This window comes from Saccostrea cucullata, unplaced genomic scaffold (assembly GCF_032062105.1).
Source record: "Saccostrea cucullata isolate Sc308-1 unplaced genomic scaffold, CSIRO_AGI_Scuc_v1 ctg1468, whole genome shotgun sequence".
NCBI classification, from domain to species: domain Eukaryota; kingdom Metazoa; phylum Mollusca; class Bivalvia; order Ostreida; family Ostreidae; genus Saccostrea; species Saccostrea cuccullata.
This window is the reverse complement of record NW_026939508.1, coordinates 28,272-53,103: the sequence shown is the minus strand read 5'-3', so window position 1 is coordinate 53,103 and position 24,832 is coordinate 28,272. Positions and strand designations below refer to the sequence as shown.

Here is a 24,832-nt window from a genome sequence, read left to right as displayed (position 1 = left end):
CTATTTTTTTGCATTTTGAGATGCCCCCTCTGGTAACAAGACGGTAGAATTTTGTGTTTCTTACATACATTGTATAATATAGTATTATTCATCAAATATTATAGTTTGAACAAAATGTCTATTGTAGTATTTGTATAATTTGCTTTAAATTGCTAAAAATTGGCATTTTCCTATATAATCCTATAGTAAATGTACCTGTATTTTGAGACGGTCCCTCAAAAATACCTGGACGGTAGATTTCCTCCAAACTTTGCATGTACACTGAAGTTGATGTAAGTTATATATGGTATAAAAATGAAGAGTTTCGCTAATGTAGTTTTCACACAATAAAACTATAGACGGCCCCCTTAAGTGATCTACATGTATTTTCCATTAAATTTTTGTTTTTTCTCTCTTTCTTTCTTTATTTTGAAGACTAAGACAAATAATGAAGTAACTTTATTTTTATTTCCTAATGATCTCTTTCTGATGATATTTTTATTTCCTAATGATCTCTTTCTTTTTTCCCTCTGTCGCTTCTCTCGCTCTCAAACAAATACAAATACACCTCCTTTGTCAGAAGAGTTCCAATATGTTGATTGTAACTCACCAGTCGTAAGTGCTCAGTTTTGTGAAATGCTCGTTTACGTGCACCTCTAGCAATCGTAAACGTTATCTTACGTTTACGATTTTTTAGTGAAACGGTCACCTGGTTACTTAATACCCATAGGTAGATCAGAGTAACAAAGAGAAAATGCATTTCCACTTTGTTTTTATAACCAGTTGTGCATCCCATACCACAAGAACCACTGATCCTGGGGCCTTATATTTCAAAATTTTGGAAATTTTATAAAAAAATTTATTTCTTCATAAATGGTTGATTATTACTAAAGAGCAGATTTCAAAGCATTAATTTATTTTCAGACTATGTAAACCCCCACCTGCCACCCCCTGATACTCCTGACCTAGGGGCTCTGAAATTAACCATTTTGAAAGGGGCACCTTTCTTCATATTAAATATGTACTTAAATTATTGGCATAATACCCAAGAGCAAAGAAAAAGATTTTCAAGGAATTCATGCATTTTACCTATATAATTATTAGAGCCCCACTCTAACATCAGAACCCCTGACCCAGGGGCCACGAAATTCACAAATTGGGAAGAGGAACTCTTCCTCATCACATGTAACAGCTTTTCAAAAAGCTTGCCTGACTAATGCAATCAATATCTATAGAACCTATAAGCACGATAATTTATAAATGTTTACATTGGGGGAGGGGGGTGTTAAATTATTTCACTACAGTAAATTATGAAGATGTTGCACAAAACATCATGTACTCATCTTAAGTCAACTGTATGATACTCACTGGAGCAATGGAAAAAGAACACACTTTATATAAAACATATATATTCTTTGTTACTCAAATAAAAAATGAAAGCATGTACATTTCCCGCTGTAGATTCGAACCCGACGAAAAAATGAACACCTCACTCTGCGAGTCTAAAAATGGTTTTAGAGGATGAAATAAATAAGGGAATTAACTAACGTAATTGATTAATGCTGAAAAGCATGGCTATGTGTAAAGGTTACATAAATTAGATACAACTGCATACAGCATGGGATTTGAGGAAGAGTACAGCTGAAAATATGATAACTACAAGAAATTGGGAATCATAACGGTATGACTGACATGCAGAATGTGTTTAATAGTTTTTTGGGTATGCTAGAGCATTAAAGATTGTTTAAGAAACTTGGAATAAAGAAAGCTCTATATGCTTAAATGACCCAAAAAACTTGACGGCGATATGTGAATGACGACAGGCGCGGATTCAGGAAGTTTTTCCCAGGGATGAGGGGTCCACATCAAAAATATTTGTACCAACAAAAAAGTAAAAAACTTTCTCAATCCTGAAATGTGAGAGGACACTTTCATAGGTCTATACTGTTTTTGTAGGAGGAAACCCCTTGGAAGGGCGGGGGGTATGATCAGATGTATATTTGGCCAGTACATGTACATCTTCTTAAGAGATTTTTGTTTGTTTCGTTTTTATTACTTTAAATGATGCAACTTCTAACTCATTTCACAATATCACGGATATGTTTTTTTTTTCCAAAGCTCGACCAGGATTCCGACAAAAAAAAGAACGTACTTTATATAATTCATGCAGTTTTCACTCAAGCCCTAGAGGGGCTTGAGTAATCTAAAACGATGCTAGGTCATCGATTAACTCAGTTTAAAAACACAAAAATACATTATTTTTGTAGATAAAAATATTTCTAGAAACAAAAATGAAGCTTATCTTGAAAACATCTGTATATTCAAAGATATTAAGTGTTAAATATCGGATTCTATTCTATGGCGAATGAACAATGAGTGAAGCTTTGCAGCCGCAACAGTTTCTATACAGAGATTTCGCGCTTTCATTTGCGTATGAATCTCAGGTAACTTTTTTTAAATCGCCGACAAAGCATCCTTGGACGAGTCCACTGCAGACTCTGAAAGTTGACGCAGGTTACCCCATCGTTAACAATTCTACAATGCATGGCCAGAAAATGTATGGATGTACCCCCCAACTGAAATTGCTTTTCACGGGCCTGTAAATGATGTGCACTTTGAGTGACAGTAAAATAGTAGCACAAAATCAATGTTAAATTCTCGTTTTATCCTACGTTTTGGTAACGGAACCTATATAACTTCTTTTGGATTCGTACGGAATATGTATTGGACATGCCGCTCAGCCATATGAACCCCATCGTCTTAAGCCACGGTCCGGAGTAGGAGAGGATCGACATTTTGGACGTGGTTTGCAACGATGGATGAACCCGTAAGTACATGGATTTCTTGGAGCCCCTCCCCCCTCCTCCCCCCCTCCACTTTGAAAAGCTTTTCTACAAGCTTGTAGCAAGCTATATAGATTGATGTATATATTGAATGTGATGTACGTCATGTAAATACAAAAAACTTACATAGTTTGAAGTATACTAAATGTATCAGACAAAAAAATATTTCAAAAAACTTGAATTTTGTGGGTTCTTCTAATTAAATTCAATATATGAATTTTGTACATCAAGTTTATTCAACAGAAGATTGAACTCAGTAGCCCTCATCTTATACCATTTTAGGATATTAATGACACTTCCTAATTGACTTTCTACAGCTTGAGTATTTCTGACGTTTTGTCAGTATATACTTGTTTTTTTAATTTCCATTCAATGGAATAGTCCAGGAAAAGGGCGCCAAAACTTACACGTGACATTTTGGCGCGAAATGATTGTGTCACCCCTTACCTAGAAGAGAAATGGACTAATCCAGTAGTAAAGAAATGCAGAAAAAAGGTCAAACGGACATGTACGTATAAGAAATTGCATGAAATAAATAGCTGCTAGCAAAAAGCTAAAAAAAATAAATACATCAATGTATTTTATCAGCAATATGGTTATTTTTCTGCTAACTGTTGTTGCTGAAACGCATGTATCAAAATCTGATGATTATCAGCATGCACAAAATTTTGCCGACTAACTGTGACCTCTTAGCTTCGCACCTAGGAAATGTTGATCCTTAGTAGTGCCTGACGCCGTGACGTCAGGCAATAACTATTTATATAGTTCATTGGTTTAATATCCAGGAGCAGAGAAGATTCTGGAAGATACATTCTTACTTTTTACAACTATGTACCTAGTTAGTTTGTTTAGTACCCAGGAGCAGAGAAGATTAGCATTATGTTTAGAGAATTATACATTGGGACAATCAATTTTGCTGCTAAGCAACGATGATTTTTTGATCGTCTGCAACTATCACTGAATCTCTTGTGTTAGTAAAACCAAATTTACCACCTACCATTCTGGCATATTCATTTTTGGACTTCAGAAAACAAGATTGTGCAAGTCTCAGTTCCTCAATTCTATCATCCAATCTCTGAAACATATAAGCAAAGTTGAAGTAAAGGTCTGGTATAAATCAAAGCTCACCACACCTCAACAAAGGATATAATACCGCAAGTCTTGAAATTTTCACTGTAGATAAATATTTAACAAAGAAGTCGGTCCACTTTATGCATAAAATGGCCCTGTAGATATACCACTTGATTGATCAACACTTTATTTTCCGTTTGAAGCATTAAAATACAAGAGGCCCAAGGGCCTTGAATCGCTCTTCTGATAATTGTACAATCCATCACTTCTATTTGAAGCCTCTAACCCTAAGTATCCTAAGACCCAACTTGCATCAACTGACAAAGGTTGATGATTCTTTGCCAATTAGGACTGAAGATATTTTAATAAAGCTATACAAAAAAACATAAGTAGGTCACATTGACCTACTTTAAGACTGAAGTTTTCTGAGGACTCAAGATGCATTAATAGACAAAGATTGAAGATTCTTAGCCAATAAGTATTTGAAATATTTAAAAGTAGGTCACTGTGACCAACTTTTTGTCTACATTCTCCGAAAACCAAATATGCATCAACTGACAAAGTTTGATGATTCTAAGCCAATAAGTACCCAAAATACTTAGATATAGCCATAAAATGTCAAAAGTAGGTCACTGTGACCTAATGTTTTGTAGATGACTTTCGAAAACCCAAGATACATCAACTCACAAAGTTTGATGATTCTAAGCCAATAAGTACTTGCGATATTCAAAAGTAGGTCATTGTGACCTACTTTTTGGTCGACATTCTCTGTAAACCCAAGATGCATCAACCAACAAAGTTCGATGATTCTAAACAAATAAATGCCAGAGATACTTAGATAAAGCCATAGATTGTCAAAAGTAGGTCACCATGACCTACTTTTTAGTCGATATTCTCTGAAAACCCAAGATACATCAACTGACAAAGTTTGATGATTCTTAGCCAATAAGTACCTGAGATATTCAAAAGTAGTTCACCGTGACCTACTTTTTGATCAACATTCTCTGAAAATCCATGATGCATCAACTAACAAAGTTTGATGACTCTAAGCCAATAAATACCAGAGATACTTATATAAAGCCATAAAATGTCAAAAGTAGGTCTCCATGACCTACATTTTGGTCAACGTTTTTTTGAAGTCCTGAGATGCATCTACTGACCAAGTTTGATGATCATATTTCTGAAGTTAATCAAAATATGCCTTTTAAACAATTTGAAAACAAATGCCTGCAAAATTCAAAAAGTAGGTCATGATGACCTACTTTTTCAAAAATATGTTTTAAGGTCTTAAGATGCAGCAACTTACAAGATTTGATGATTCTAAACCTCTAGTGTCTGAAATAATGGGATTAAATGTTTTAACAAGAGGCCCATGGGCCACATCGCTCACCTGAGTAACTTGGGTGATGCAGATCTTTACCAGATTCCCCCTCTTGCTATACCTATCATGCCCAACAACCCCCTTCCCTTTTTTATTTTAAAACTGTAGAATCTACACTACTCAAAGATGCTTCCACATAAGTTTCAGCTTCCCTGGCCCAGTGGTTTCTAAGAAGAAGATTTTTAAAGATTTGTTCTATATATTTCTATGTAAAACTTGGATTCCCTATTGTGGCCCCGCCCACCCCCGGGGGTCATGATTTTAACAATTTAATATCTACACTACCAAAGGATGTTTCCATATAAACTTCAGCTTTCCGGGCCCAGTGGTTCTTGAGAAGAAGATTTTTAAAGATTTGATCTACATATTTCTATGTAAAACTTGGATTCCCTATTGTGGCCCCGCCCACCCCCGGGGGTCACGATTTTAACAATTTAATATCTACACTACCAAAGGATGTTTCCACATAAACGTCAGCTTTCCTGGCCCAGTGGTTCTTGAGAAGAACATTTTTAAAGATTTGATCTATATATTTCTATGTAAAACTTGGATTCCCTATTGTGGCCCGCCCTACCCCCAGGGGTCATGATTTTAACAATTTAATATTTGCACTACCCCAGGATGCTTCCACATAAGTTTCAGCTTTCCTGGCCCAGTGGTTCTTGAGAAGAAGATATTTAAAGATTTGTTCTATATATTTCTATGGAAAACGTAGATTCCCTATTGTGGCCCCGCCCTATCCCTGGGGGTCATGATTTTATCAATTTAATATCTACACTACCCAAAGATGCTTCCACATAAGTTTCAGATTTCCTGGCCCAGTGGTTCTTGAGAAGAAGATTTTTAAAGATTTGTTCTATACTTTTCTATGTAAAACTTGGAATTCCCTATTGTGGCCCCGCCCTACCCCTGGGGGTCATAATTTTTATAATTTAATATCTACACTACCCAAGGATGCTTCCACATAAGTTTCAGCTTTTCTGGCCCAGTGGTTCTTGAGAAGAAGATATTTAAAGATTTGTTCTATATATTTCTATGGAAAACTTAGATTCCCTATTGTGGCCACGCCCTACCCCTGGGGGTCATGATTTTTATAATGTAATATCTATACTACCCAAGGATGCTTCCACATAAGTTTCAGCTTTTCTGGCCCAGTGGTTCTTGAGAAGAAGATTTTTAAAGATTTGTTCTATATATTTCAATGGAAAACTTGGATTCCCTATTTTGGCCCCGCCCTACCCCCGGGGGTCATGATTTTAACAATTTAATATCTACACTACCCAAGGATGCTTCCACTTAAGTTTCAGCTTCCCTGGCCCAGTGGTTTCTAAGAAGAAGATTTTTAAAGATTTGATCTATATATTTCTATGTAAAACTTGGATTCCCTATTGTGGCCCCGCCCACCCCCGGGGGTCACGATTTTAACAATTTAATATCTACACTACCAAAGGATGTTTCCATATAAACGTCAGCTTTCCTGGCCCAGTGGTTCTTGAGAAGAACATTTTTAAAGATTTGATCTATATATTTCTATGTAAAACTTGGATTCCCTATTGTGGCCCGCCCTACCCCCAGGGGTCATGATTTTAACAATTTAATATTTGCACTACCCCAGGATGCTTCCACATAAGTTTCAGCTTTCCTGGCCCAGTGGTTCTTGAGAAGAAGATATTTAAAGATTTGTTCTATATATTTCTATGGAAAAAGTAGATTCCCTATTGTGGCCCCGCCCTACCCCTGGGGGTCATGATTTTATCAATTTAATATCTACACTACCCAAAGATACTTCCACATAAGTTTCAGCTTTCCTGGCCCAGTGGTTCTTGAGAAGAAGATTTTCAAAGATTTATTCTATATATTTCTATGGAAAACTTGGATTCCCTATTGTGGCCCCGCCCTACCCCTGAAGGTCATGATTTTATCATTTTAATATCTACACTACCCAAAGATGCTTCCACATAAGTTTCAGCTTTCCTGGCCCAGTGGTTCTTGAGAAGAAGATTTTTAAAGATTTGTTCTATATATTTCTATGTAAAACTTGGATTCCCTATTGTGGCCATGCCCTACCCCTGGGGGTCATGGTTTTTACAATTTAATATCTACACTACCCAAGGATGCTTCCACAACTATTTCAGCTTTTCTGGCCCAGTGGTTCTTGAGAAGAAGATATTTAAAGATTTGTTCTATATATTTCTATGTAAAACTTGGATTCCCTATTGTGGCCCCGCCCTACCCCTGGGGGTCATGGTTTTTACAATTTAATATCTACATTACCCAAGGATGCTTCCACATAAGTTTCAGCTTTCCTGGACCAGTGGTTCTTGAGAAGAAGATTTCTAAAGATTTGTTCTATATATTTCTATGGAAAACTTGGATTCCCTATTGTGGCCCCGCCCTACCCCCCGGGGTCATGATTTTATCAGTTTAATATCTACACTACCAAAGGATGCTTCCACATAAGTTTCAGCTTTCCTGGCCCAGTGGTTCTTGAGAAGAAGATTTTTTAATGACACCACCTTATTTTTGTCTTTTATTGAATATCTCCCCTTGCAAGGGGACTTGGCCCTTCATTTTAACAATTTAAACTCCCCTTTACCCAAGGATGCTTTGTACCAAGTTTGGTTAAAATTGGCCCATTGGTTCTTGAGAAGAAGTCGGAAATGTGAAAAGTTTACAGACAGACAGCTAGACAGACGGACAGACAGCTAGACGACGGACAAAATGTGATCAGAAAAGCTCACTTGAGCCTTCAGCTCAGGTGAGCTAAAAAAATGTATAAAACAGCAAAATTCTAATTTTCTACTACCATGTTTTTAAGATCGGACTCGGAGTTGGTTTTATTCAATAGTAGTTCCATACATGGAAAAGGGATTTTCCTTTCTGTTCAGAATTTTTTTTTTTATTTCCTCTCAGGCCATTTTGACAACTCTGGTACCTGTGCCTAGTAAATTTTATATACTTTGTAAATAAATATATAAAGGTTTTTGACCGGAACTATTCATTTTTTCCAATGCATAGGAGGCTACTTTCTGGGGTTTACAAGAGATGTTTAAAAAGACATTCGTGTCAGCTAATGTGACCAATATTGTTCAACACCTTCTTATTAATATTTTTTTCATGAATGCAAATACATGATTATTTTACGAAGGAGCATACATGTATATTGACTTTTAATATACCGAAAATCGCTATTTCTGGGGATTGCATAATTCTGAAAAAAATTCAAATCAATTTCAAAGGTAAAATAAACAAAGGATGCTTGGTATTAAAATATTATTTCAAATCAGTAGAATTGAATGCTATTAACGACATCTGAATAAATAGGCTATAAAAGGCTTATATACCGTATTTGGCCGAGTATAATACGCATTGATGTAAAATACGCACCCCCCTTTTTGAGTCTGAAACGGGGAAAAAAACGCAGTTCGGATGTATTATACGCAACAGAAAAATTTACCAAGCGATGTTCTGAACTTTGAAAATTGCGGTAATTTGTTATGAAAATCGGCGCGAGGATTAAGTGTCAAAAATTTACTGAACACACCTTTTTTAAAATACACACTTTATAAATTTCTCTTAATCCTGACATTCCATATCGCGGCAATCTGAAAGAAAATTATTTATTCATTTATTTCAACAAAGCACAAGATAATGTTGCATAAAAGTATTAACAGAATTTTTGTAAGCATAGTTACGGTGATTTTGAAATTATGCGTCGCCACATTCTTAGATGAAATAAATTTATTTCAACAAAGCATGAGATATTGTTGAAAGTTTTAACAGTTATCATATTTAATTTTGGTTCTAGGTAATCATGCTGAAAATTATGTTACAATATTTTAACAGGACACGAAATTGAAACATTAAAGTATTTATTTAATTAAGAAGACTACAATTTTCCTCTTCTGAATCTCCACAGAAATCTTATTTTCTACAGAGCACAAATATATAATGATAACACTGAAGTTTTAGCATAATTCATATTTTATTTGTCAACTCTCAATCACTTAAACAAGAGGCCGATAAGTATAAGATAAGGTCAAATGACATTTAACAAGTGTTTAATTGTTTAATGTGTCGTAATCAACACATGCTCACACATACGAAAGGTCATAAACCGACCCCCAATTTTTAACAAAGAAAATAATCAAAGCAATTAACATAACAGTAAATAATCAGTGTTCTAACTGTAAAAAACATTGCTTTGGAGTCGGTAGACAATTAATTGCCCGGAGGGGTGTTGATAGGTAATTATCATTTGACCAGCGCACGTGTGTCACAATCAGGCTTGAGGTAATGCTAATTGTAATGGTAATGCATTGCAATGCATTACATGAACTCATTGACAAAGTAATGCTAGTAATGTGTAATGCCCAAAAATTTGCATTACATGTAATGGTAATGGTAATGCATTACTTCATAAAATCCAGTGTAATGCTGGCATTACATAGCATTACAAAGCATTATTTTGTATGTACCTAAAAGTATTTTAAGAAATTTAAATGGACATGGATGATGGAAAATTGTTTAGGTTATTTATTTATCTTTTGGCAAATGATGAAATTGAATTAAAAAGTTAACCTATTTAAATAAATAATTTCTGTATCTATTTACATACACATTTTATTCTGTCAAACGTACACTTACCTTACATTTAAGTTTTCAAACTTATTTCAGATAAGAATTGATTTAAAAAAATTATATAAAATAGATTTAAAAGATTTTTTTTTAAAAATCACGAGATACACTAATTAATGTACAGTGTAAACTGATAATTGCCACCTTTTGATTAGCTAGAATGTCATCAAAACACACTACGCCTCTGGGTTATGTAACAATGCATTCTTTAGAGAAATGCTCCAAACTACCGGTCCCTTTCTCCTGACGGTTTGTTCCCGTTTTGCACACATTTGAATTACAGGTAATTAAAAAATGTGTGCAAAACGGGAATTTGACCAGGTGAGATAATTACTTAATTGCTATAGTCTATACCATACTTAGTAAGTAGGTGAAAGGTGAACTTATAGTGAAAAAATAAGAGAATAAATACAAAGTTATTTACAATTTACTAACATTGAAAGACACAAAATTATAATAATTAAAATTTTACCAGCTTGGATCAGCAGCAATCATGGATCCTCACTTTGATCTTATAATTATCTGATAATCTTAAGAACCCTCTCTACACTGCACACTAGAGAGTTCTGATTCTATGGCATTTTTCTGCAATTAGAGTGATCTGCCCTTAGATCTAAATTCTAAAAATTAGAAATTTGCAGTATATTACGTAATTCATAATTATTTCAAGTATTCTTACCATTTTAAAAGGTCAGGATAAATTAACTGAACATGTTATTTACATGTACTTTCCCTATGGAAGTACAACAGTGATTTCTACTAACTGATATCATGTTGTCTTTGGACATTTTTTTCGGGGGTAAATGCCACAAACCATACAGTGAAAATTAGATAGATAGGCTCAATATTGACTCTTTTATACAATATATTTTTTTCTGTGTCCAAAAAACATTTTGCACTTGTGTAGAGAGGGTCCTTAACATCTTCTTGGCTTGAGCTTTATTTTTCAAAGTAATTTTTATTCTCTATTTTCTTTATTATTTGTTATATCTTTAATTCATTTAGAATTTTATCAAGATTGAAAAGTATTTTTTATTTTAAGAAATTGGACTTAACTAATAAATAATATTAAATAGTTAATAATTTATTCAATAAAATCAAATATTTTCCCATAAATATATATAGAATTTTAATAAAATGCTTTTAAAATTGTATTAAACCTCTTAAGAATACATTAAGCTAAATCAGGTATTCACAGGTAAATCCAGGTAAATCCAAATCAGAAATCAGACTATAATTGCTATCAAAACACACTTCACACCTATTGTTCATACCTAATTATTAAATGTGTGCAAAACGGGAACACCCTCCTGACTGTGTTTATAAAACATTAATTATGCTGGTCTAGCTTGTACTGACCATGAAAATTTCACTCTACCAAGGAAAATAGAAGACATGCAGACATTATATGATTAACAGATCAAAATGTACATCCTGTCTACTTTTTCAAAAAGTTTGTCAATGCAATTATTTTTTTCATAAGGTACTATTTTTTTTCATATTAAAGGCACTAAACAAAATAGTCTATATGCTTTATTATTAGATATTTTAGGCAGCTAGGGGTTAAAGTGCCCCAAAAGTTAAATTGCTTCATGACATAAATAGCTAAACAAAAAGTGGATATTGTACATGTGTTGTTTAACTGACAATTTTAAAGTTTGAACTTTCTGTGAATGAAAGTTATTAACAATGTAATATATACAAAAACTTGAAATCAAATTTGAATTATTATTTATCATGTTTAATTTTGAAGGGGGTGGAAACATGAAAAAAAAAATCGCTAAGTTTTGTTTAAATTTCCATGTTTAAAACCTCCAAAAGTAATGGTAATGGTAATGCATTACTTTACTAAAGTAATGGTAATATAATGCATTACTTTAAGAAAATAGAGTAATGGTAATGGTAATTTAATGCCCAAATTGTTGAAGTAATGGTAATGTAATGCATTACTTTACAATATAATTCACCCCAAGCCTGGTCACAACATTGGCTTCATTTCATTGGGACGTATTTTCACTGAGTTATTTAAAACCTAAAATAAATTACTATTTTTTTTATATTTCATTGAAAAATGACTTATTACTTTGTCTGGCAGATAAAGTGCATGTGCACTATCTTTACTGAAGCACGTGGCATAGGAATGAGTGAACGTCTAAAAATAACATCGGTAATGGCGGCCTACTCGGAGACAATCAACATGCAGCTCAAATTACTTTTAACTTGCTTTTTTATGTTATTTTAGTATCAAAAGATTATGAAAGTGACATTTTTAACAAGCATACCTTCCAACAAAAACTTTCCGAAGTTTAAAATATGGTGATAAACAAAAGAAATTGCAAATGTCTCTAGGTAATACTATGATATGTACGTATGATAGCTGTGTTTCACCTGAAAGTAAAACTTATGAAAATCCCATTGTGATGTAAACTACGGATCCCTTTCTCACAGAAATTTATTTTAGGAAAAAAGTGCGTATTATATTCCCGCAAATACGGTACCAACTTTGTTCATCTGCACTTTGATTTTAAACACGACAGGATTTGTAATTTTTTCCGTGTAAATTAATATATTCTATATACTTTGGAAACTCAAATCAAATATTTTAATACACTTTCCTCGAGCTCTTTTCTGATCTTTTTAACATTGATTGTGACATTTGGATGAAAGGTCAAGGTCATTGAAAACCACCACCTCTTTAACTTCTATCCTGCTAACCGAAATAAACTTTGAAAGGTGTTTCTAGATAGATGTACATGTACTTCATGTTTCTTTAAACCCTTGGCTCAAGGACAAAGGTTAAGGTCAATTTCAAGTTCATAGGTCAAGGTGATTTTGATAAATAGCTAATATCAACATTTAATTCAGGTTACCAGTGACCTTGACGTAAGTTTCAAGGTCAAGGGTCAAAAGATCTGCATGCTTCAGTATGTTACATGTCTTGACATTTAGAAGTTCTTAATTCTGTATAGCTCATAGTTACTTGGAAATGAATCCTGCATCAAAAAATTTAACCTGTTCACTCATCCAGAAAATGTAGGTCAGATTGAGCATCCGAAGCAAGTCTGGTAGTATGCATCCTAAGATGTATAATCCATGCAAGTGTAGTCATTATAGGCTCATTGTAACTTGGAAATGAAACCTGTCCCAAAAACTTTAACCTGTTCACTCATCCATAAAATGTAGGTCAAATTCAGCATCCGAAGCAAGTCTGGTAGTGTAAATCCTTAGATGTATCATCCATGCAAGTTTGGTCAACATAGGACTTATTGTTCCTTGGAAATGAGACCTGCACCAAAAACATTAACCTGTTCACTCAACCGGAAAACGTAGGTCAGATTCAGCATCCGAAGCAAGCCTGGTAGTGTACATCCTTAGATGTACCATCCTTGCAAGTTTGGTCAACATAGGGCTTATATTTCCTTGGAAATAAGACCTACACCAAAAACTGCACCAAAAATGTTAACCTGCTCCAAAAACATTAACCTGTCATTCCTTTGCTGAAATTGCAGCATCTGAAACTTTGACTGGTACAATGAAACACATTAGATGCATCTTCCATGCATGTCTAATCAATATAGGACATAGAAGTACTTAAAAAGAAAACTGCTTCAAAAAAATTAACCTTAACCTGGGACGCCGACGCCGAGGGTATTACATAAGCTCCCCCAACTTTGTTGAGGTGAGCTAAAAAGTGGGTCACAATGACCTACTTTTGAGTTAGCATGATAATTTATGATATTTTAAAGCAATATGAGCTGCATTTTAAAAAATTTTATTTTGCTCTTAAAATGTGTTTCATTGAAATCATGACAAGTTCGTATGTAATTCAAATCTTTTTGATTGTCTAAAATAAAGCAATAAATTGTTTCCAAAGAAAGACTTCTATACAATCGAATATACAGTCATTTAAGACTACGACCACATTAATATTATGAATACCATTAGATGGATTTTAAAAAAAAAAATCATTTTTAAGTTTTATCAAATTCTTTAATGAAAATTATATACCAATAGTCACTCAAAATTAATCAATTCTCAAACGCATCTGTTAACAGTCATATTGGGTGAAATATAGTACATGTAGTAAAATTTATCGAATATGTTTATTTATAAAATCATATTTATTTATAAAATCAATAATCTCACCACAAATGATCTTCAAATTGCTAAATATGTAGAATTAATTTTAGAATAAAAAGAATGCCATATCGCTTCTTTTTATATGCACCGTTATCCAGTGTTCACGATTAGCTTGTGCAGTTGCAGTTACATGTAGCTATGTGTTTATTTATCTGCGAGGTTCTATCACAGCCATCGGTTTCATTTTAAAAAATGCCTTTTATACAGTGCACATATCTGTTATTTAAATAAAAGCATGAAAAACGATGATAGATAGAGATAAATAATAACAATCAAAATATTAATAATAGTAAAAAAACATATGTACATGTAGGAATATGTTGCTCCATTATTAGGCGCTAATTTGTAAGACTATGAACTAAATACGACATGATTTTTTTTTTTGGGGGGGGGGGGGGATTATAAGTCATTCTATTCAGAATATCAATAATTTCATAGCTAATATTTTACTGTGGTTCTATTTTCTGCTCTTTTCGGAAATTATTAAAGTCATGTCTATGAAAATGATGAACAAATCTCACATATCACCGATCGGAAAGGTTGACTCTTCTATCAGCCGTTTAATATGGGCTCTAACATAATTTGAACACACAGCACAGAAATTATCAAACTTATTTTAATCAGCAAGTTGTCATGCTTCAAGTTTTCAGCTGTCTGTGTAACTGGTCTATACCCTTAACGAGATACCTGCAATACCTTCACATTACGTAATCTTACATCATGAAGAAACACTGACGAACAATTATGAATAAGATTAATAAATGTCTTGGAAACAATCATATCAAGCTGTTAGTTTATTTAAATATTGGGTGTTCAGCTATAACTGTTCCTGTGTTTTCCTTAAACTCGCATATTACATGTAATTCGACAAAATCCACAAATGGATAATAAACTGATAAATCAGCGACAGCAAGATCTACATGTATCTGTTCACAGCAACGATTATTATGGAACTCTACAAAGTCTGATCCATTAGCAATTTCATTAAAATTATATAATGTTTTGTTTAGTTTCATTCGATAGACTTGAGAAATCAATAATATTTATACTGATCAAAACGAGGAAAAACGGTCTTGCACGTGCCTCAAGTTCATACTGTAATGTTCTCTCTCTCTATTTCTCTCTCTCTCTCTCTCTCGTAACCCACTAATTGGTACAGGTATAAACAGACACGTAGATAAAATAGTAATGAATCATTATTTGATTTAATTAATTTCAAATACTTTAATTATTAATTTGTTTTAAAAGTTTGGGTTTTTTTACACTCAGTTAAAAAAGCAACAATATAATGGCTAAAATTTCAAGGCGGTTATCTCATTTGAAAATGATATCGATGAAATAATGAAACATTGAATCAAATGCTGTGTTGAAATGCTAGACAACGACGTGCACATTCAAAGAGAGTTATTCAAGGTACTCTAGGACAGGTGTAAAAGCCCCAGGGCATGCCGTTTCCTGTGCTGGGACTGCTAATCCCTATACACAGGAAATGATCGTGGCTAATACTTAATACACAAAGAAACAGAAATTGTCAAAGAAATTGAAAGTATTGGATTATTATATTCATTGAATATTATTAAAAACTTAAGTGTAATACATCCCCTTCTTTAATTATGTTCCCCAAACGGAGTTTGGGAACATATTGTTTTTACTCTGTTTCTTATTATGTTCCCCAAACGGAGTTTGGGAACATATTGTTTTTACTCTGTTACTTATTAAGGTCTTCCGTCTCCAACGGAAGACCTTATTGTTTTCGTTCGGTTTCTTTTTCTCTATTATTATTATTATTATTATTCTTTTTTTTTCTTACCGATTTTGTGCACGCGAGTTCTCGGAAACGGCTTGGTCGATTTTCACGAAACTTTCAGATCTGATAGATATTGGTCTGAACCTTATTGGAAATTTTTTATATGTACGTCGTCACTTCCGGTCGTGAGATATGGACGATTTACTGATTTTCAGAGGGTCAGCTTGTCCTGGCAATCACTAAAAAACGAATGAAGATATTGACTTGAGATTTTCAGTGAAGGTAGAGGAAGGATATCTGAATTGCTTTTTTGAGTCTATATTTTTCTAGCGCAAAGGGCGTTGAAGCTCTCTTGAGCTCATTATTATTATTATTTTTCTGACCATCTAATTTTGTGCACGTGATTTCTCGAAGACAACTGGATGGATTTTCATGAAATTTGCAGGAACAGTGTGTTGTTATCTGAAGTTATTTTATCCAAGAGATTTTTTGGAAATTCCTTTCTGGTGCCAAGTTACGGACAATTTTCTGATTTTAAAATGCCATTTTGTTCGCGGATTCTCTCAAGAACGGTAAAAGATATCACTGTGAAACTTTCAGGGATTATAGATCGTGATAAGTACTATCCAATACGCGATCTTTTGTACGTCGTCTCTACTTCCTGTCGTAACGGCATGCATATTTAAAAAGTCGAATTTTTCAACTTTTTTGTTTTTCAATATTTTCAAATTATATTAGTATGGCGGATAGAAACATATCTCATTAGGCTGAATATATAATTTGTTTGTAAATTGATAAATTCGAACTTGAGAAATTAACATTCAAATATATGAAGCGGGATCAAAATGGCGGCGGTCTTTGTCAATTCCGACATTTCGCAATAGGGGTTTACAGAGGCAGCCGAGCGTTTGCTTGAACGAAAGTAACATAAGGAACAATGAAATGTGTAGGGATACTTGGATTGTCACGTCATATGTTCGTTGCAATTATGCGTCAAACTTCATTTATAATCCAAGGTCTCCTTACAAGTCTTCTTTAATTGGTTTTGGTTGTTTCTCAAAGTAGAAATAGAAAAGAATTAATGTGCAAATTGAGTACAATATCTACTATCTTTTGTTTTGCATCAAGGAAACACATAACTTAAATTATAGTTATGATTAATAGTTTTTCAAGAAACAATATATATAGTAAGTACGAAACGTGACCACTGTTTTTCCATGCACACTTGTGTCATATTAAACTAATAGAAAGGACAACTGTTAAAATAAGAAAACATTTTTTTAAAAGATAACTATTTTTTAAAGACCGTTTAATTAACCTATATAAACATTTTTTTTCTCAATGCAAGTTATTGAACATAATGGAATCTTATTCCTTGACCCTCGCAGGACGATCGAGGAATTTTTTTGGTGAAACATACCACCTTTTTAATGAAAGTGTAGGTAATCGGAATGATCCACTTTCGTGATTAAGAAGAATTCGTGCCTTTTGACATTTCTATCCTATTAATGGAATTATCCCAACACAGGATTTAATCAACGAGACATCGGACGGAAGACCTACTCGTTGCTCGCAACGAGATCGCATCTAGTTATTATTATTATTCTTTTTTTTCTTCTTTGTTCTCCGGTACTTTTTTGTCCGCGAGTGTTCTCAGAAACTGTTCACCCAACTAAGTTAAAACCTTTTTAGGGTTAATAGGTGTCTAGTGTAGGTGTGCGGAACGAAGGTCATTTTGCGTGCATACGCATGCACGTGCGTGCGCGTGAAATGGGTGAAATGACCGATATACTTCATATAGCCATAACTTTTACATGTTTTGATGAAAAGCTTTGAAACTCATTATATAAGAATATATTAATAGTCTAGATAATATGACATGGTCAAATTAGCACGAACTCACGCGCATGCACGAGCGCTTCGCTCTGATTGGCTGAAACAAAAATCTCAATATCTTTTCTGTTTTTTGACGAAATGTTATGAAATTAGAAACTTAGGCATACTTTAGGATGTCCTACAATATGATATATAACAATTTTCATGAAAACACGTGCATGCACGTGCGCTGCAATCTGATTGGCTTAAACTTTAAATGGGTATAACTCCCTTGATTTTCAACCAAACAGGATGGGATTTAGAACATAGACAGACATAATGAACTCCTACAAGATGGTATGGTCATCGTCTACGTGCATGCACGTGCATCCACGTGCGCTTTGCTCTGATTGGCTGAAACAAAAACTTCAATATCTTTTCTGTTTTTTTACGAAATGCTTTGAAATTTAAGACATAGTTATGCATTAAGATATCCTACAATATGATATATAATATATTCATGAAATCTCGCGCATGCACGTGCGCTGCAATCTGACTGGCTTAAACTTTAAATGGTTATAACTCCCTTGGTTTCCAACCAAACAGGATGGGATTTAGAATTTAGATAGACATAGTAAACTCCTACAAGAAGGTATGGTCATCATCCACATGCTTGCACGTGCATGCACGTGAAATGGGTAAATTAAAAATACGTTTGAATGAGTGTATTTTTTAAAAACTTTTGAATTTAATGTTTTGATATAAAGTATATTACAATATATAGATAGTGTAGACAATATGATATGGTCATTACACATGCATTCAAATGAGCATGCGTGCAATGCTTAAATTTAAATTTATTTTTTATTCATCTGGGAAAACGATGTTTAAGTCTAAATTGCATAAAGTATGTCTTATTTAATAGAGCTTACAGGGAATATGGCCCCAAAAGGGAGTTGGGGAGCGTTTGGGGAACATCTGTAACGGTCCCCGTTACAATTAGCCCTAGTTATTATTATTTTTTTTCTTATTTGTTCTCCGGTACTTTTTTGTCCGCGAGTGTTCTCAGAAACTGTTCACTCAACTGAGCTAAAACCTTTTTAGGGTTAATAGGTGTGTAGTGTAGGTGTGCGGAACGAAGGTCATTTTGCGCGCATACGCCTGCACGTGCGTGCGCGTGAAATGAGTGAATTGAGTGATATACTTAATATAGGTATAACTTTTACATTTTTTGATGAAATGCTTTGAAACTCATTACATAAGGATATATTAAAAGTGTTAATAATATGACACTGTCAAATTAGCAAGAACTCACGCGCATGCACGTGCGCCTTCCTCTGATTGGCTGAAACAAAAATCTCAATATCTCCTTTGTTGTCCGACGAAATGCTTTGAAATTTTTAACATTGTCATGAATTAGGATATCCTAAAATATAATATGGAAAAAAATTCACGAAATCACGCGCATACACGTGCGCTGCAATCTGATTGGCTGAAACTTTAAATGGCTATATCTCCTTTATCTTTTGACGAAATGCTTTGAAATTTAAAACATAGTCATGCAGTAGGATATCCTGCAATATGATATACAAAACATTTCAAGAAATCACGCGCATGCACGTGTGCTGCAATCTGATTGGTTGAAACTTAAAATGGCTGTATCTCCTTCGATTTTGGGGGAAATGGTTTGAAATTTAAAATATAGTCATTTATTAGGATATTCTAAGATACGATATAGAAAAAAATCATGAAATCACGCGCATGCACGTTTGCTGAAATCTGATTGGCTGAAACTTGAAATTGCTATAACTCCCTTGTTTTCCAACCAAACGGGGTGGGATTTAGAACATAGATAGATGTAATGGACTTCTACAAGAAGGTATGGTCACCATGCTCATGTATGCACGTGTGTGCACGTGAAATGGGTAAAATCAAATATACACTTGAATGAGCGTGTTTTTAATACTTTTTGATTAAACACTTTCATATTTAGCATGTTAAAATATATAGATTGTGTATACAAGATGATATGGTCATTACGCTGATGCATTTACATGCACACGCGTGCAATGCTAAAATTTAAATGAACTTGGTACACTTCTGGGTAAACGTTGTTGAAGTCTCAAATGCATAGAGTTTGTCTTAATTAATGAGGCTTACAGGGGATATGGCACCAAAAGGGAGTTGGGGAGCGTTTGGGGAACATCTGTAACGGTCCCCGTTACAATTAGCACTAGTTTAATTTGTTCTGTGAAGTTTATCACCGTACCTGCACATCCTATCTTATTTTATTGCACATGAAAATGGAGAAATATTAAAATTAAAAAGAAAGACATATTGTTTACAAAAGAAACACAAGTAAATATGAAGGTGAAGAAGCGATATTTTTTTTTGATATCATATAAAGTTCACACGTAACTGCAAAGTGAACTATCGCCATCGAAATAAAATTCATGCTTTCCGGTAATTTGATACTTTGAGAAAAATACCTGCACAAGTATATAATAAAGCGAAATAAATTTTTAAAAAGTGTTCTAAATTTGGGAAAAGAATAAACAATGAGAAAAACATAGGTAATCAGAGATTACAGAGCTCACCTCAACGAATGTTGTCTTTAAGTAAGGCAAATTAAGTCACACAATTAACCAACAAAAAGTGTACATCCAAAAATGCAAAATTTATGCAATTTTGATTTTGATACTTTGGAATAGATCTATAAAACTTCAAACTTGTTCTTCATCATGAAAATGTAATTAAAATCCAGCATCTGAAGCAAGATTGAGAGTTTTCATCCCTTGATGCATCATTTGTGCAACTTTGGTTTATATAAGCCTTATAGTTTCTTCGTGATAGACCTGCACCCATAACTTTTACGAGGTCTATTATCTGGACAATGTATGTCAAATTCAGCATCTGAAGCAAGTCCATTAGTGTGCACCCTAAGATGTATCATCCATGCAAGTTTGTTCAACATAGAGCTCAAAGTTACTTGGAAATGAAATCTGTATAAAAAACTAACCTTTTCACTAATCCTGAAAATGTAGGTCAGATTCAGCTAGTAGAATGCACCCTTACATGTACCATCCATGCAAGTTTGGTCATTATAGAGCTCAAAGTTACTTGGAAATGAATCCTGCACCATAAACTTTAACCTGTTTACTCGTCCAGAAAATGTAGGTCAGATTCAGCATCCGAAGCAAGTCTGGTAGTATGCATCCTAAGATGTACCATCCATGCAAGTTTTGTCATTATAGGGTTCATAGTACCTTGGAAATGAAACCTGCACCATAAACTTTAACCTGTTCACTCAAACGGAAAATGTAGGTCAGATTCAGCATCCGAAGCAAGTCTTGTAATATGCATCCTAAGATGTACCATCCATGCATGTTTAGTCATTATAGGGTTCATAGTACCTTGGAAATGAAACCTGCACCAAAAACTTTAACCTGTTCACTCAACCGGAAAATGTAGGTCAGATTCAGCATCTGAAGCAAGACTGGTAGTATGCATCCTAAGATGTACCATCCATACAAGTTTGGTCATTATATGTCTCATAGTAACTTGGAAATGAAACCTGCACCAAAAACTTTAACCTGTTCACTCAACCGCAAAATGTAGGTCAGATTCAGCATCTGAAGCAAGACTGGTAGTATGCATCCTTAGATGTACCATCCATGCAAGTTTGGTCATTATATGTCTCATAGTAACTTGGAAATGAAACCTGCACCATAAACTTTAACCTGTTCACTCAACCGGAAAATGTAGGTCAGATTCAGCATCCGATGCAAGTCTAGTAGAATGCACCCTAAGATGTACCATCCATGCAAGTTTGGTCATTATAGGGCTCGTAGTATCTTCGAAATGAAACCTGCTCCAAAAACTTTAACCTGTTCACTCAACCAGAAAATGTAGGACAGATTCAGCATCCGAAGCAAGTCTGGTAGTATGCATCCTAAGATGTACCATCCATGCAAGTTTGGTCAACATAGGGCTTATAGTTACTCGGAAATGAGACCTACACCAAACATAGGTAATCAGAGATTACAGAGCTCACCTCAACGTGTGTTGTCTTTAAGTAAGGCAAATTAAGTCACACAATTAACCAACAAAAAGTGTACATCCAAAAATGCAAAATTTATGCAATTTTGATACTTTGGAATAGACCTATATAAAAACTTAAAACTAGTTCTTCATCATGAAAATGTAATTAAAATCCAGCATCTGAAGCAAGATTGAGAGTTTTCATCCCTTGATGCATCATTTGTGCAACTGGTTTATATAAGCCTTATAGTTTCTTGGTGATAGACTTGCACCCATAACTTTTACGAGGTCTATTATCTGGAAAATGTATGTCGAATTCAGCATCTGAAGCAAGTCCATTAGTGTGCATCCTAAGATGTATCATCCATGCAAGTTTGGTCAACATAGGGCTTAAAGTTACTTGCAAATGAAACCTGTATAAAAAAATTAACCTTTCCACTAATCCAGAAAATGAAGGTCAGATTCAGCATCCGAAGCCAGCCTAGTAGAATGCACCCTTAGATGTACCATCCATGCAAGTTTGGTCATTATAGGGCTCAAAGTTACTTGGAAATGAATCCTGCACCATAAACTTTAACATGTTTACTCGTCCAGAAAATGTAGGTCAGATTCAGCATCCGAAGCAAGTCTAGTAGAATACATCCTAAGATGTACCATCCATGCAAGTTTGGTCATTATAGGGCTCAAAGTATCTTCGATATGAAACCTTCACCAAAAACTTTAACCTGTTCACTCAACCGGAACATGTAGGTCAGATTCAGCATCCGAAGCAAGGCTGGTAGTATGCATCCTAAGATGTATCATCAATGTAAGTTTGGTCATTATATGTCTCATAGTAACTTGGAAATGAAACCTGCACCATACACTTTAACCTGTTCACTCAACCGGAAAATGTAGGTCAGATTCAGCATCCGAAGCAAGTCTAGTAGAATACATCCTAAGATGTACCATCCATGCAAGTTTGGTCATTATAGGGCTCAAAGTATCTTCGATATGAAACCTTCACCAAAAACTTTAACCTGTTCACTCAACCGGAAAATGTAGGTCAGATTCAGCATCCGAAGCAAGGCTGGTAGTATGCATCCTAAGATGTATCATCATTGTAAGTTTGGTCATTATATGTCTCATAGTAACTTGGAAATGAAACCTGCACCAAAAACTTTAACCTGTTCACTCAACCGGAAAATGTAGGTCAGATTCAGCATCCGAAGCAAGTCTAGTAGAATACATCCTAAGATGTACCATCCATGCAAGTTTGGTCATTATAGGGCTCAAAGTATCTTCGATATGAAACCTTCACCAAAAACTTTAACCTGTTCACTCAACCGGAAAATGTAGGTCAGATTCAGCATCCGAAGCAAGGCTGGTAGTATGCATCCTAAGATGTATCATCCATGTAAGTTTGGTCAACATAGGGCTTATAGTTACTCGGAAATGAGACCTACACCAAAAACTGCACCAAAAATGTTAACCTGGACCAAAAACATTAACCTGGTCATTCCTTTGCTGAAATTGCAGCATCTGAAACTTTGACTAGTACAATGAAACACACTAGAAGCATCTTCCATGCATGTCTAATCAATATAAGACATAGAAGTACTTAAAAAGAAAACTGCTCCAAAAAACTTAACCTTAACCCGGGACGCCGACGCCGACGCCGACGCTATCACATAAGCTCCCCCCAACTTCGTTGAGGTGAGCTAAAAACTGCACCAAAAATGTTAACCTGCTCCAAAAACATTAACCTGGTCATTCCTTTGCTGAAATTGCAGCACCTGAAACTTTGACTGGTACAATGAAACACACTAGAAACATCTTCCATGCATGTCTAATCAATATAGGACATAGAAGTACTTAAAAAGAAAACTGCTCCAAAAAACTTAACCTTAACCCGGGACGCCGACGCCGAGGGTATCACATAAGCTCCCCCCAACTTCGTTGAGGTGAGCTAAAAAGAAGAAAAGAATTTTTTCTTGATATCTTGCATAAAGAATATTTAAGTTCACGTGCATACTACTCTCGCCATCGAATGTTTCCCGTTATTTGACACTTTAAGAAAAATGCCTGCACATTTATACAATAAAGCGAAATTAATTAAATTAAGTGTTCTAAATTTGGAACAAGAATACAAACAATATGAGGATGTACATTTTTTTCAAAGATTAATTGTACATTTTTTTTCAAATGAATGCTGCATGAAAATCGTTTATCGAAACTCACACTGTCTGAGTTCAGCAGTATTAAAGTTTGCATATATTATGAGTACCCGGTAAATTAAAAAAAAACCCTAATTTTTCTAGTATTTAATTTTGTTTCTTGTTAGACTCTCAATGACGAAAAAAATTAACCAATTGAATAAAATTTTTAATTCTAATTCAAATATCGATATATAATTTTAGAAACAAAAATAAATATATTTTTTCTTAGCTTATTTTCTATTGATCATAGCAAAATAAATGAAAATACTTCTTTTAATAAACATACAGTGTCATTATTTTTTTTTGTTACAGGGAAAATTCGCAAATTACAATTCGGGGAGATAACTCCCGTTTGTTTACAATACTAATTGTCAGTAATTGATCGATGATTTAACCACAGCGGGGACAGGTAGTTGATGAAATTCCCGCAGAGGGAACACGGTTTACCTGTCTCAGCTGGCCAAATACCGCGTTGTGATTATACCGCGACAAGGCGCGGAAAATACGGGATCTGCGTTGCCTGTACTGTATCTCAACACGCTCGCTAATAATGCCAAAATTAAATCCTCGCTAAATTTTTTGCTTATACAGTATTTACCTAATCATCTTCCCTTGCTTAAGGGTCACAACCCTACTTTTAGTTTAAATGGGAGACCTTGGGTCAAGGATACCCTGTGACAAATTTGACAATGATTGGCTAATGGGTTCTTCAGGTATGGTCCATATTCTAAAAAGTATATGTGCAGAACACAAATGGCCATGGCATTAGCTCTTTGAGCCTTTGGCTAAGAAGAGCTAATAAAACTTTAACCAAGATAATGTAAAGAAGAAAACTAACATGAACATGTGTCATTCATTCCATTCTGGTATTCATGACAAGAAAGCAATAAGGTGTTAATTGAATGTGAAGGGTATACCCCAGTCCTGATATTGAAGATTATTTGGAAAACTTATATGGCATATACCTATCTATATGAGT

General features: G+C 34.4%; 1 protein-coding gene across 1 annotated transcript in view; it reads right to left on the bottom strand.

Annotated features, from left to right (window-relative positions):
• Positions 1-3,741: 3,741 nt before the first annotated feature.
• The window catches only part of LOC134253124 (vacuolar protein sorting-associated protein 16 homolog), a 33,663-nt gene continuing 12,572 nt past the window's right edge, over positions 3,742-24,832 (bottom strand). Inside the window, exon 4 of the mRNA XM_062735634.1 lies at positions 3,742-3,897. Within this exon, the coding sequence (XP_062591618.1) occupies positions 3,742-3,897 (156 nt within the window). The remainder of the gene's footprint in view (positions 3,898-24,832) is intronic.